This window comes from Amphiprion ocellaris, chromosome 12 (genome assembly GCF_022539595.1).
Source record: "Amphiprion ocellaris isolate individual 3 ecotype Okinawa chromosome 12, ASM2253959v1, whole genome shotgun sequence".
NCBI classification, from domain to species: domain Eukaryota; kingdom Metazoa; phylum Chordata; class Actinopteri; family Pomacentridae; genus Amphiprion; species Amphiprion ocellaris.
The window spans coordinates 5,517,135-5,529,814 of record NC_072777.1 but is presented as its reverse complement, the minus strand read 5'-3'; the positions used below and the strand labels follow the sequence as shown (position 1 = coordinate 5,529,814).

Below are 12,680 nucleotides of genomic sequence, written 5' to 3'. Positions count from 1 at the left end.
CCTCTCCTTTCCCCTTCACTCTCTCTCTCTCTCTCACACACACACACACACACACACACACACACACACACTAGCATATTGTAATTGTAAATGATTTCCCACACATTAAAAAACTACATCTTTTTTTCTTTAAATGTACCAAAAACCTGACAAATTACAGCATTTATTCCATTAAAGCATAAGTGACAAATGACACGTGCAGATGAACAAACCTCTCCGGGCTATTTCTGTGAAAAACAGCTAGAGGGCAGACTAGGTGAATGAATGTGTTGAGTGAAGTTTTGATTCCCCCAAAACATATTGATGAGCTTAGAAGCTGTGAAAACATGACAGTGAATACAGAGCACGTGCAAAATGCAAAACATTAAAAAAGGAGAAGGTTTTACTTTATTGTCAGCTACTGTTTTCTGGATCATATACAGTACATGGCCCAGATTTATATAGTGATACACATTATAATTGCAAATATCAAAGCAGCCCGTTAGGATTAAAGGTAGACACAATTAATGTATAATTCTCACGTTAAATAGGTAAATTCAGCTCCTGTTTTGAATATTTCTTGTACAGTTTCACAGTTTTTTTTAAATTTCTTCCAAACTGCAGGAAATATCTGATTTTTTATACAGTTTCTTGTCCTCACAGACAGTTTTCTCCAAACAGCAGACGTCCCTTCGTAACAAAGCTGTCCCATTGGCAGTTTTCTCTTCTTTTTTACTGTTGTAGAAACAAACTCTCCAGTCTGCCACACTAGTCATTGTAAGTGTATCCTGGCCTCCATCCTTACCCTGGAACCAGATGGCCAAACCATAGCTTCCTCTGGAGGAGACTAACAGAGTCATTATGAGTGCTCTCCGAAGGCCCATCTAGTTTGATCCATAAACATTCGGCTTGGCTGCAGCCTGCGCCGCACACTGTTGCCATGTTTGACCTCACAAAATTCCATGAATAACGCCTGGATGGAAATTTAGTGGGTTACGACGTTATGATTTTCTACCCAGCATTTTTCTTTGCTTGCTGTGCGTCTGTGTTGATTACTAAAAGCTGACCTTGACACGTTGTTGAATAACACATATACATAAAAATGTGAACATACATTTGTAGAAAAGTTGTTTTTCCATCTCTATCCCTTTCGGGGCCTCACACAGGATGTCAAATACAAGTTCAAGGATGGCATGTGAGCACTTTTTAAACAGGCCTCAGCACGTTCTTAGCGGTGGATTTTGCCAATGTCTTTCAGCTGCTTGGTGAATGAAGCATGCAGCGCCTGTGATGAGCTCTCCAGCCGGCTGGCGATGTCGGCTGCAGCACGAAGCATGTCATCAAAGGCCAAGGACTCTTCTCTGATTCTGCTCCGGAAGACGAACAATCCGGATCACGAGTAGGGTGACAAGCAGGAGTAAACACCAACACACAGGACGAGGGGGCTGGCAGATGTGGAGAGAGAGTGAGTTAGTGAAAGAAGAGCTGAGGTACATTATAATGAGGTAATACATCTGTCACTCCAAGCTCTAGACCACCTCTTAAACCTCATTAGGGTTAAGGGGGTGCTGGAGGCAGGGGACATCCTGGACAGGTCACCAGTCTATCACAGGGCTACTTACAGAAACAAACAATCACACTCGCATCCACACCTACAGACAATTTAGAATCACCAATGAACCTCAGCTAAGCCCAGGATGCAGCGACAGTGATACTACAACAAAGCGACAAGGGGATTGTTTTGGAGGAACATTTGCATGCATGAAAATGATGCAGGAAACTGTCTAATTCACCAAAACATTCAAGCATGGCTCTCTGATTACACACTTCAAATCTTTACGTTTTTAGAGTGTAGGCTGCTGCTAGAAGGTTGTTGTTGTTTCCTACAGTGACGGGGATTTTGAAAAACAGATAAGTGAGGTAAAAGGTGCATGAAATGTGTGGGAGAAATGACGGGCTTATACTTGAAGTCTACATCCGGTGAGTCAGACTATTGTCAGATTAACAGAAGGGAGTGGATGTCTGAAAAGAGCTTTAGATACCTCGGCCTTCTTTAAAGTACGTGCTGCTGCATATTGGATGAACCACAAAATTCAGATTTATTTCCTTCCCCGGCTGCATCTAATCTGAGGAAATGCCTAGTTAATGAAATCAGAAATTAGGGACTAATGGCATTACTATTTCCCAGAGATCCCAGTGAATCCTTCACAATGATTGTATTATCCAATCAGGAGTCCAGGCCCCAAATTTACGATTAAACCAGAGAAGAACCAACATTTCAGATACAGGAACCAGGAGTTGTTTGGTATTTTTGATAGATAAATGACTTAAACAAATTTAATGACTGTCGATTGCTATATCCTGATGGTCATTGTGGTTAATAAACTATTCCACTAATTTAAAAACTGTTTAGGTACCATCTACCTTCACTAAACACTAAATTCATGTTGGTTGTTGGAGCTAGGAATGGCTGCATAATCTCAGACCACACACAGAAGATGGTCACCAGATAATACGGATCCTGGAGGCTGGTTTGTGAATGCAGGCAGTGAGGTCAAATGTCAGTCCTTTGTATTCATATAATAAATCCTTTTCACATGAGCTGACTGACTGAAAGAAGGAAAAAATGCTGTTAGTGTCTGAGCAAAATATCAATTCGCTTCCTTCACTTCAACAGAAATTCCCTCATGAGATGCTTAATTTACAGTGGATGTAAACAGTCTGTTTAAATTGCAGGATTTTGTGATGTAAAACACTGAGACACAGATGCACAACTCAGTAAAAATAAAAAAATAAAATAATGTGGTTGTAAAAACACATTTGAAGTCTCTCAAAAGCATGTGGGGAAAATGTGTTATGGTCTGATGAAACCAAGGTTCATAATTAAACAGAACACCAAAAGAACAGCATACCCACAGTGAAGCACGGTGGTGGCAGCATCATACTTTGGGGCTGTTTTTCTCCAGTCAAGGAGGAGGGAATTATGAACAGTTCCAAATATCAGCCAATGCTGGCACAAAACCTTCAGACTTCTGCTAGAAAGCTGAAGATGAAGAGGTGTCAATCTAATTTTAGTTCAGAGGCCACCTACAGCCCAGTTTGAATCAAGCGACCAGTAAAATCACAACATAATAACCCATAAATAACAACAACTGTAAATTTCTCCCTTTGTTTTAGTGCAAAAAAGTACATCCTAAAAATGTTCACACTTAATGAGCTATCTTTGTACAAAACATTATAAACAGCATGAAATTTCTTAAGAAAAATAAGTGCAATTTCAACAATATGATGCCTCAGTTTATCATTTACACATTAAAAGTAAAAGATCACTGAGTATCTACAAAGGCACAAACCATTCAGTCACAGGTATCTGGAACTGCACAATCAAGTATTTTACTATATGATCAAAACAACTTGTCTAGATCTAGAAACTTTTAAATTTACATACATTTCTATATCTGTTTAGTAATCCAAACTACCACACAAACTAAAGTGGGAACTATTAAGGAAGAAGGTTAAGTAATCCACCTGCCTTGTAAATGTATAAGATTTATACATAAAAAAAATACATAAGTTGTGGCAGTGCAGTGGGCAAATTCAAAATAGCAGTTACTTGTATTGAAAAATTGCAGTTGATGTCTCTGTAATTTTTACACTTTGCAAAGTCGTCTCGCGGGCCGGACTGGACCCTCTGGTGGGCTGGTTTTGGCTGGCGGGCCATATATTTGACACCCCTGCTGAAGATGAATAGGAACTTCATCTTTCTGCATGATGACCCAAAGCATACACTACCATTCAAAAGTTTGGAGTCACTTAGAAAAGTCCTTATTTTTGAAAGAAACACATTTTTTCTTCAATGAAGGTCACATTAAATGAATCATAAATGCAGTGTAGACATTATTAATGTGGTAAATGACTATTCTAGCTGGAAACAGCTGATTTTTAATGGAATATCTCCATAGAGGTACAGAGGAACATTTCCAGCAACCATCACTCCTGTGTTCTAATGCTACATTGTGTTAGCTAATGGTGTTGAAAGGCTCATCGATGATTAGAAGTATTACTTTTTAACCCTCCAAACCTACACAGCAGTCTCACCACCAATAACCTCAGTCCATTATCCACCAATGTAAAGCGCGTTGCCAGAAACTTCAGCATTTTATTTGATCCTGACCTCAGTTTTGCTCCTCATGTCAAAAAAGTTATCCAGCCTTGCTTCTTCCAAATCAGAACAATCTCCAAGATTAAGTCGATGCTCTCACACTCAGAGCTGGCCAAATTTGTACATACACTCATCTTTTCCCATCTCAATTATTGTAACTCCCTCCTTTCTGTCGTTCCTCCATCAGGACCCTCGACTTTGAAACGACCTGCCTGAGGAAATAGGCCTTGCGGAGTCAGTAACTTCTTTTAAATCACTTCTTAAAACCCACTTTTATAGACTTGCTTTTATGTGTAGTTTACTTTTAGCTTTAATTAGTTAGTTAGTCTTAAGGGTGCCATATAAATAAAGTTATTATTATTATATTAACTTTATGAAGCTCCACACAAACACGTTTGGTTTACTGCACTCACTTCTGCATCCCAGCGAGGGAGGACAGCACATCCCCCTCCAGCTGCTTCTCCAGATCTTCCTCAGCCTTCTCCACCACCTCATGGCAGCTCTTGTGGTCCTCTTGGGTTCCCATGACGTTTTCCTTGATCACGTCTTCGTAGCTCTGGTCGCCTAGCTCCGCCCCCACATACTGCACCAGGTTCTCCATCACCGCCTTGTTTCCGTGCTGTATGGCCCTCAGGTAGTCCAGCTCCTCCCTCTGGGCCTTCAGCCTCCGAGCTGACGCTGCGTTAGTGTTGAAATAGACGGAGCACTTGTCCGGTTGGGGCTCAAAGTGGAGGACGGGCGACGGCGACGGAGCTAATGGGGTCCAGTCACGGCTGGTTTTTACCGGCTCGTCACCGACCGCCTGCAACGTGTCATTGGTGGCCATTATTGTGGAGGAGATGTCAAATCCTGAACCCCAATCACCGTCTCCACTTTGGCAGAGTGTCGGGGTTGCCATGGATACCCAGGCCAAGATGAAGTTCATCCAGCAGCGCCACATGGCAACCTGGAAAGAGATGGAGTGACGGGGAATTTTAGGGGCCTGGTTCAGAAGTATGGCTGCAATGTTAATTAATTTGTTGATTATTTTCTCAATTAAAATCTTAGAAAATTGGGGAAAAAAAGTGTCAATCGGTGTTTCTTAAAGCCCAAAATGAAACATATTCAGTTTACTGTCATAGAGAAGAGAAGAAAGCAGAAAATAGAAACATTTAAGAACAATACCACTACTACTACTATTATTAATAATAATAATAACATAAACAATAATGACAATACTACTACTACTATTACAACTACTACTACTACTACTAATAATAATAATAATAATAACTGGCTGAATGATTCAAATAAAGGAGAAAGTAGGGTTACGGCACATTTTACAATCTGGACACTGGACACCCAGAACAGCTTGATTTTAACAAATTAATTATTTTAATTACTTCAGTTATCATTGGTTGTCAGTGTCAATAATGGCAGAAAAATGGGGAAAAGTTGTCAGAATTTCCTAAAGTACAAGACTTCAACTCGCTTCTAGTGTAACAGACAAATCTACATTATGTATGATTATTTTTAAAGCTCGAAATGATTGAAACAGTTAATTGATTGTCAAAATAGTTAAAATGATTTAGGGAGCGACTCTTTAAATCTGCATGACAATAAAGGCTTTCTATTATATTCTATTCTCTTAAGATTGTTAGTCCATTATTCAAAGTCATCTCATTTACAGAACACATTATCAAATAAGCTAAGATTATAAAGGAGCCTACATTTAAATCAAAAACATCCATTGAAATGTGAAGATCTCTACAAACCCCCACAGACGTGAGTGCAGACCCTCATTTGTCCACTATCTTATTAAAATCGAAGCTAATCTAGTTCTGCTCCCTCACATATCAGGGATTCACACGTTCATTTTAACATGATTCAGCTGTGAATCCTAATCACCACAGGCTGTTTCATTAGGTACATTAGTGGAGCCCAAATCTAATCTGATGCTTTCCCTCGGTACTTCCTGCATTTCTCTCCTTTAAGCAGCTCCATATAAATGAATGAAAGGTTTGTTATCATGCCGAAAGAAAAAGGCGTCCCGGTGGCTTCAAAGGCTAAACTGAATAAATGGGGCTTAAATCTGCTTTATTCTATTTAGACATTTATTGTATGCATTTCCCAGTAGTCCTTCCTTCTGTCACACCTCCTGCAATATAGAAATGGCTTCTGTTTAATCTTTGATACATCAGGGGCTCAGAAACCTCTGAATGTCACACTGCATATTTCAGCAGTGGTCATTTTTATACCATGTATAGTTTAACAGGTAACATTTCCTTTTTCTTGAACTTTAGTGAAATGTCACCTGGGTCTTATATAATGTTACCTGTTAAAATGCAATATGTAGTATTTCGTTAGAAGAAGCAGGTAGTAGTGATTGATTCTCTGCCAAGGTTGCTCTGATGAAATCTTTAAAAAATTCCTGGTCCAGTGATGGAATTGTAGTAGGATCGCAATCATGTAGTGTTCACTTGTTGTCATGGTTACAGTGACGCTGTGCTGCTATCTGGCAGTGATACAGAAATCTTTAACAAATGGATCCAGACTATAAGCTGCATCACTGCCAACATCGAATCACTTGGTCCTTGTGTCATTTCTGATCTTCCCTGAAAGTTTCATCCAAATTCATTTGTCCGTTTTTGGGTAATGTTGCTAACAGACATACAGACAGATCTCCCGTTCCTTTCAAAGGTAATGGAAAAAGTTGTTGCCACCCAACTTCAGGACCATTTACATCAACACAATCTCTTTGAAAAATTCCAGTCGGGTTTCCATACCGGCCACTCGAATTCTTCAAATCAAGTTTCTGATGTTGAGTGAAATTGGTTTAAAACATGTCAACAAAGCCAAAGTGCTCAAACTGTACCTATTTAGGTTGTTTACATTTTATAAAAATATTGTTCAAATTACATTTGATCATTTAATGCCTTTAAATTTTACCAATAGGCTTTCCAAAGATTCTCTAATTACGACATTGAATTGCATCCACAGCGATCCAAATGACCTCATCTCTGTTTGTGTTTGTTAAAAGAAAATAAAGGCCTTTCCTGGTGGAATTTTACTGTTTATTTGTGCCTTTTCTGCTGTTTTCTGTCGCCTGTGCTGTAAAAAAGTTTTGCGTTGCTAAGCTGAGGTTTCACATTCTGCCGCTGGACCGTGACCTAACCGACACATGTGACGTTAGGCCTGTAACAGCTGACTTAGCCCTTTGCAGCAGTGTTATTTTTGGTAACTAGCGGTTGTGTGGGGATCTTTCATGGCATCTATTCACCCTGTAAATCCTGACAACATGTGCAGAGTGAAGGGTGAGCTACTTTTGCAAAAATTTCACAACACAAAAGGGCCGTTTGTTGTCTCAAACCGCCTGTTCCTGCTTTAAAAGTCTTCCAAGTGTGCAGCGAAACAGCAACGGAGTCACTTTATCATTGCTGACGAGCATCTGAGCTTCTCTCCTCTCCATCTGGAAACATGCTTAAAAAAACACTGAACCCGTTTCTGTGAAGGTTGCGGCGATGTAGAGCTCTTTCTGCAGTCGGAGCGCATTTGGAGTTTACAGCAGAAGAGGAACTGTTTCATCTCCTCACAGCTGAAGTGGAAATCTGAGTTAGCACGTCTTGTTGGGGAGCATGAATGCCTGGTCACGCCTGCTGCTGCTGGAGCGGACGCCGTAAAATTGTCTATTTATTTTAAGATGAGTTGTGGTTTGGCCCGAACCCATAAAACAACCAACTGTTGGCGGCTTCTGTTTGTGATTACTTTAAACTGTGACCTCATGTATGTTGCAGCAGCTGTGAACTGAAACCTTCAAACCAATCTGCAGGAACAGATACAATCAGTCAGTAGTCAGATTACTTTCTTTTGACTGACGTGTACATTGTGTAGCAGCAGACAGACTTAATGAGTTTCACCAGAGCTGACACCAGACTGGTATCAATAAATATCTCACAGCGAATGAATGGGGTTTATTATTCTGGACAGATATTCTTTACTCATGAGTGCTTACAAACAGCCGTGGACCAGAATAGATATTGTCAGTCACTCTCCCTAAACCAACACACGGAGGTCGAAAATTAGTTTTTTAACTTCTGTAATTCTGTTAACATTGTCAAGTTTGAAAGCTGTATTATCTTTTTAAAAAATCCCCCAAAGTTACACTATTTCTCAGAGGCAGAAATAGTAAAAATGTCAAAGACTTTCTGATGGTTCATGTTTAAAATTGTGATCTTTCATCAAAATCAATCATTCCTCTGCCAAGGAACACGGTGGACTTATGTGACGATTGGTGTACGTTTGTCCATCTGTCTGTCCGTCTGTTAGCAACATTACTCATAAACAGACCAACGGATCTGGATGAAATTTTCAGGGAAGGTCAGAAATGACACAAGGACTAAGAGATTAGATTTTGCCAGTGATGCAGCTTGTAGTATTGATCCACGGATTAGTCAAAGATTTCTGTATCATTGCGAGATAGCAGCAAATTGTCACTGTAACTATGACAACAAGTGAACGCTACATCAGCTGCCTGCTGACGATCACATAATTGTGATCCTACTACAAATCGAACTTATCGGGACTTTTCCATCCGAAATGATACAAGGAACAATCGATTAAATTGTGGAGGTGTTTCTGAGTCCCTACATATTTAGGTCACGTGATTCAGCATCTGTACATAACGTACACATGCATAACACATGCCTGTGCTCAGAGCAAGGTCATATTGTTTGTGGGTACATCTATATTAAGGATTTTTATTTTCTGTGAAAAATGAGTAAAAACGTGGCAGAAAGCATCTAGAAACTGCTTGGATTTGAACAAGATTCAAAAAACACACTTTTACGTGAACCTCGTCATGAGGTCAGAGCAGAAAACAGTGAAATGCTAAACAGGATCTCGTGTTCCAAGACATTTATTGTCATTTATGAGTGCGATAGAGAGCAGCGTGTCCAAAACTTTTTATTACTGTGAACTTTTACTGCTCTCGTTTGGAAGTAAATAAATCAAAACCTCATGGCTCAGAGTGGAATAATGACACAATACAGCCACATGGAAATGTAATTCATGCTTAAATATAACTCTGTTGTCTCTGCGTTCAATCACCATTGCAGCAGTAAAAGACATGAGTCAAAGGACATTTAGTGACATTAATGCAGTCTCTAGAACCAGAAACCTCTCTGTATCACAGACTGGCAGGAGCAGCAGCCTTTGTCTTTGGAAAATGTCTGCACAATTCCCACGCTGGCGTCTCCTGATTCGGTTGAAGCTGAGTTTGTGTTCGACTCTCTGTGGCCTTCAGTGACCTTTTTTGGCGTCGCTGTGAAGGATCTGTCACTGTGAGGCGGCTTTTAGAGGCTGACTTTTCTTTTGGCTTAAAATAGCAGAAGTCTAGTCTGCAGAAGGAAAGTAGCCATGAGCTCGCACCGACGTTAGGATACTTTGGCTTGTGATCTCACATACAAAAAAACTAAACAAAGAGGCTAAATCCTTCTTCAGTCATTAAAATGAAATAAAATTAAAACAGCTACAATAATAATAACATTAATAATGAAAATTTCAACAATAATAATTTTAACAATAATAGCAATACTACTATCACCACCAAGTAGTGGTGTAATAATAGTAGTAGTAGACTACTATTACTTCTACTACTATTACTACCACTAAACTAAAATAACAACAATAATAGGCCAAACAATTAAAACAAAGGAGAAAGTAAGGTAAAGGTACTACTACTACCAAAAAAAATAATAATAATAACATAAACAAGAACGGCAGTACTATTACTATTATTACTACTACTACTACTACTTCTACTACTACGACTAATAATAATAACATTAACAATACTACCACTGCTACTAATACTACTACTGCTGCTGCTACTACTACTGATATTATTATTATTATTATTATTATCAATAATAATAATAATAATAATAATAATAATAACAATAATAATAATAATAATAATAATAATAATAATAATAATAATTATTATTATTATTATTATTATTATTATTATTATTATTATTATTATTAGTAGTAGTAGTAGTAGTAGTAGTAGTAGTAGTAGTAGGGTTAAAGTACATTTCACAATCTGGACACTGGACACCCAGAACAGCCTGATTTTAACTAATTAATTATTTTAATTACTTAATTTAACAAAATCATTGTCAGCATCATAAAAATGCAAATAAAAAAAGGGAAAAAGTCCTAATAATTCACTTCTTGTGTAACAGACAAATCTACATAAATCAGAAGCAGGAGGAGGGAAATGCTTGATTATTTTTAAAGCTTGAAATGACTGAAGCAGTTAATTCAATTGTTAAGTTTCTGCTTTCCGTTAAATGACGATCTCTCAAACGAGTGGGATGAAGCGAAAAATGAGGTCATTTGTAGAGATGTATTTACCGGTGGGATCTCTGAACGTTAACCCTTTACATGTAAGTACAGACCTTGTAGAGTCTCATTCCATTTTTTATATGTATGTATATATTTATTTTAGTTGTGTTTAAGCGCTAATCTGAGTGTTTGCAGAGCAGCTGCAGGTCAGAGTGTGAACAGGTGTGTTCCACAGGTGGCACATTTACTGTTTTTGGCAGTGAGGCAGCACAGTAGAAAAAGACTCTACCGATTCAGTGTTTATAAAAAAAGTTCTGTGAAGTGCTCCTCAATGACTTATTTCATGAACCGGTGCTATATAAATAAACTGGATTAAATGATAGGGGATGATTTTACAGACTTTTTGGATGTTTATGAAAACACACAAAAATATTACTAATATTATCACATAACATTATATCCAATGTTAAATAACATTAAATACCTATAACTGTGACAACCTATTATTTTTTAAAAAGAAAACTGAAATAAAAGCTTTTTTCTTTGTTTTTTTAATAGATGATATTAGTAAATGTAAGTTTAATGCCATAAATGTATTTCTAAAATTACAATAAATTAGTGAAAATTAACAGAAAATGAAGTTCTTTCATTTCACATGAATTATTTAAAAAATGTATTAAAATATTAAGCTGCATGTGTTTTCATCGGTATATAATATCTATAAGCATTCTATGTATAATGTAATATATCTACATGGAAAAACAGCACTTTTTAGAGTCAAAAGCAACCATTTATATCAACAACCATATTTTACAACCAGACAACAATTTAAAGAATTATAATAATGAAAATAAATACTATTAGATCAACAATGGGCCATGCAATTGTATTTCTGTACACGTTGAGAAACTCTCAGTGTAACAAAACTTTTCATGAATCCAAAACTTACCAAACTATAGTAATTTCTCCCAGCTAGATTCAGTCCCTTCCACTTTCTTTTTTTCAGTCAAACAAATCCACTCCAAAGGTCCACAACTTCCATTTACACCCTGAGAGAACAAATGCTCGCTGAAGCTTCCTTCTTCATGTCAAGTGGGGGGAAAAAAATGCAGACACACGAACACACAATTAGGGTTTGGCTGCAGAGTTCAGTCATCTGCGAGCCCCGGTCTGCTGCTATAGGGGAGGGGGAGGTCTGCAGGAAAAAAAAAACAGCTGAAACTGAATGATTTCTTTCTTTTGCGGTGGAAACAGGGGCTGGCAAAGGGAGGGGAAAAGAAGGGGTGTAATCTACTTCACATCTGGGGACTCTGGTGGGGAGCAGGAGGGTCCACAGCATGAGGGGAAATGCTTCTTTTTTTTTTAAACCGCCATACTGGATATACATTTACCATTTGTTTCCAGGAAAAGTTGCATTAAAGTGCATCTGTGCTTTGAATTTAAAATATAACGAATGTATTTTTTTTAATGTGCAATACAGTTTGTATATGGGTCATTCCAGAATTGGAGGATATTTGGGCTTAAAATTTTTGAAAAATAAACCTTTTCTTTTACAAATTTTCTGCTCCATATTAATCAATAATAGGTAATAAACTATCAAAGGCTCAGCTTCCACATCAATGGTAGCATTTTTATTCCATGTTTTCTGTGTTGTTTGCTAACCCTACTCTAATCACAGTAACAGGGTTGCTAATCCATGCTAATGTGATCTTTTTCTCAGCAGTAGAAGCTAGATATTTAGCTGCTGTTACTGCTGACCAAGAGGACAAACTGACTGATGGAAAACAGTCCAAAGAATTAGTCTGATCCTGATAATATGAGGTAGAGTGAGACATTCAATCAAGGCTGACAATGTTCTGAAAATATGAAAAATAGAAGAGAGGACATAGCTTTGTTCTACACATTCTTTAGGAAAACTGTTTGATGATGTTAATTCCAGCGTTTCATGTGATTCACTGTTTTCTTCTTCTAGCAGATAAAAAGGTTATGCTAACAGGGTTGTTGTGGGACACACATTCCATGCAGAATAGTTATTATTTAAAATATTATGTTGATTTAAAAAAATGTTCCCACAATTACAAGAGATGTCAATGAAAAAAATAACATCAAAAAAGGAGGTTTTAACTGTTTTATTTGAGGTTCGATTTGGTCATCAGGGGGTTGGGACAAGAGAAAAATGGTATTTTCGGGGAAAATCCAGATTTATTTGGTA

The 12,680-nt window shown here is 37.9% G+C and overlaps 1 protein-coding gene across 1 annotated transcript; it reads right to left on the bottom strand.

Annotated features, from left to right (window-relative positions):
• Nucleotides 1-364: 364 nt before the first annotated feature.
• On the bottom strand, nt 365-11,618 carry si:ch211-142k18.1 (uncharacterized). Its single transcript, XM_035942341.2, has 3 exons — nt 11,418-11,618; nt 4,555-5,087; nt 365-1,346 (listed from the first exon to the last, which is right to left on the bottom strand). Exons 2-3 carry the CDS (start codon nt 5,079-5,081, stop codon nt 1,208-1,210), a joined length of 666 nt encoding a protein of 221 aa, XP_035798234.2. The 5' UTR covers nt 5,082-5,087; nt 11,418-11,618; the 3' UTR covers nt 365-1,207.
• Between the last annotated feature and the right edge of the window lie 1,062 nt (nt 11,619-12,680).

What these genes read in the sequence shown, in the direction of transcription:
- si:ch211-142k18.1 (XM_035942341.2), bottom strand. Translation starts at nt 5,081, where the DNA reads ATGTGGCGCTGCTGGATGAACTTCATCTTGGCCTGGGTATCCATGGCA. An exon ending in TCCCTCGCTGGGATGCAGAA is followed by an intron (nt 1,347 to 4,554) that starts GTGAGTGCAGTA and finishes CTTCCGGAGCAG; the next exon opens with AATCAGAGAAGAGTCCTTGG.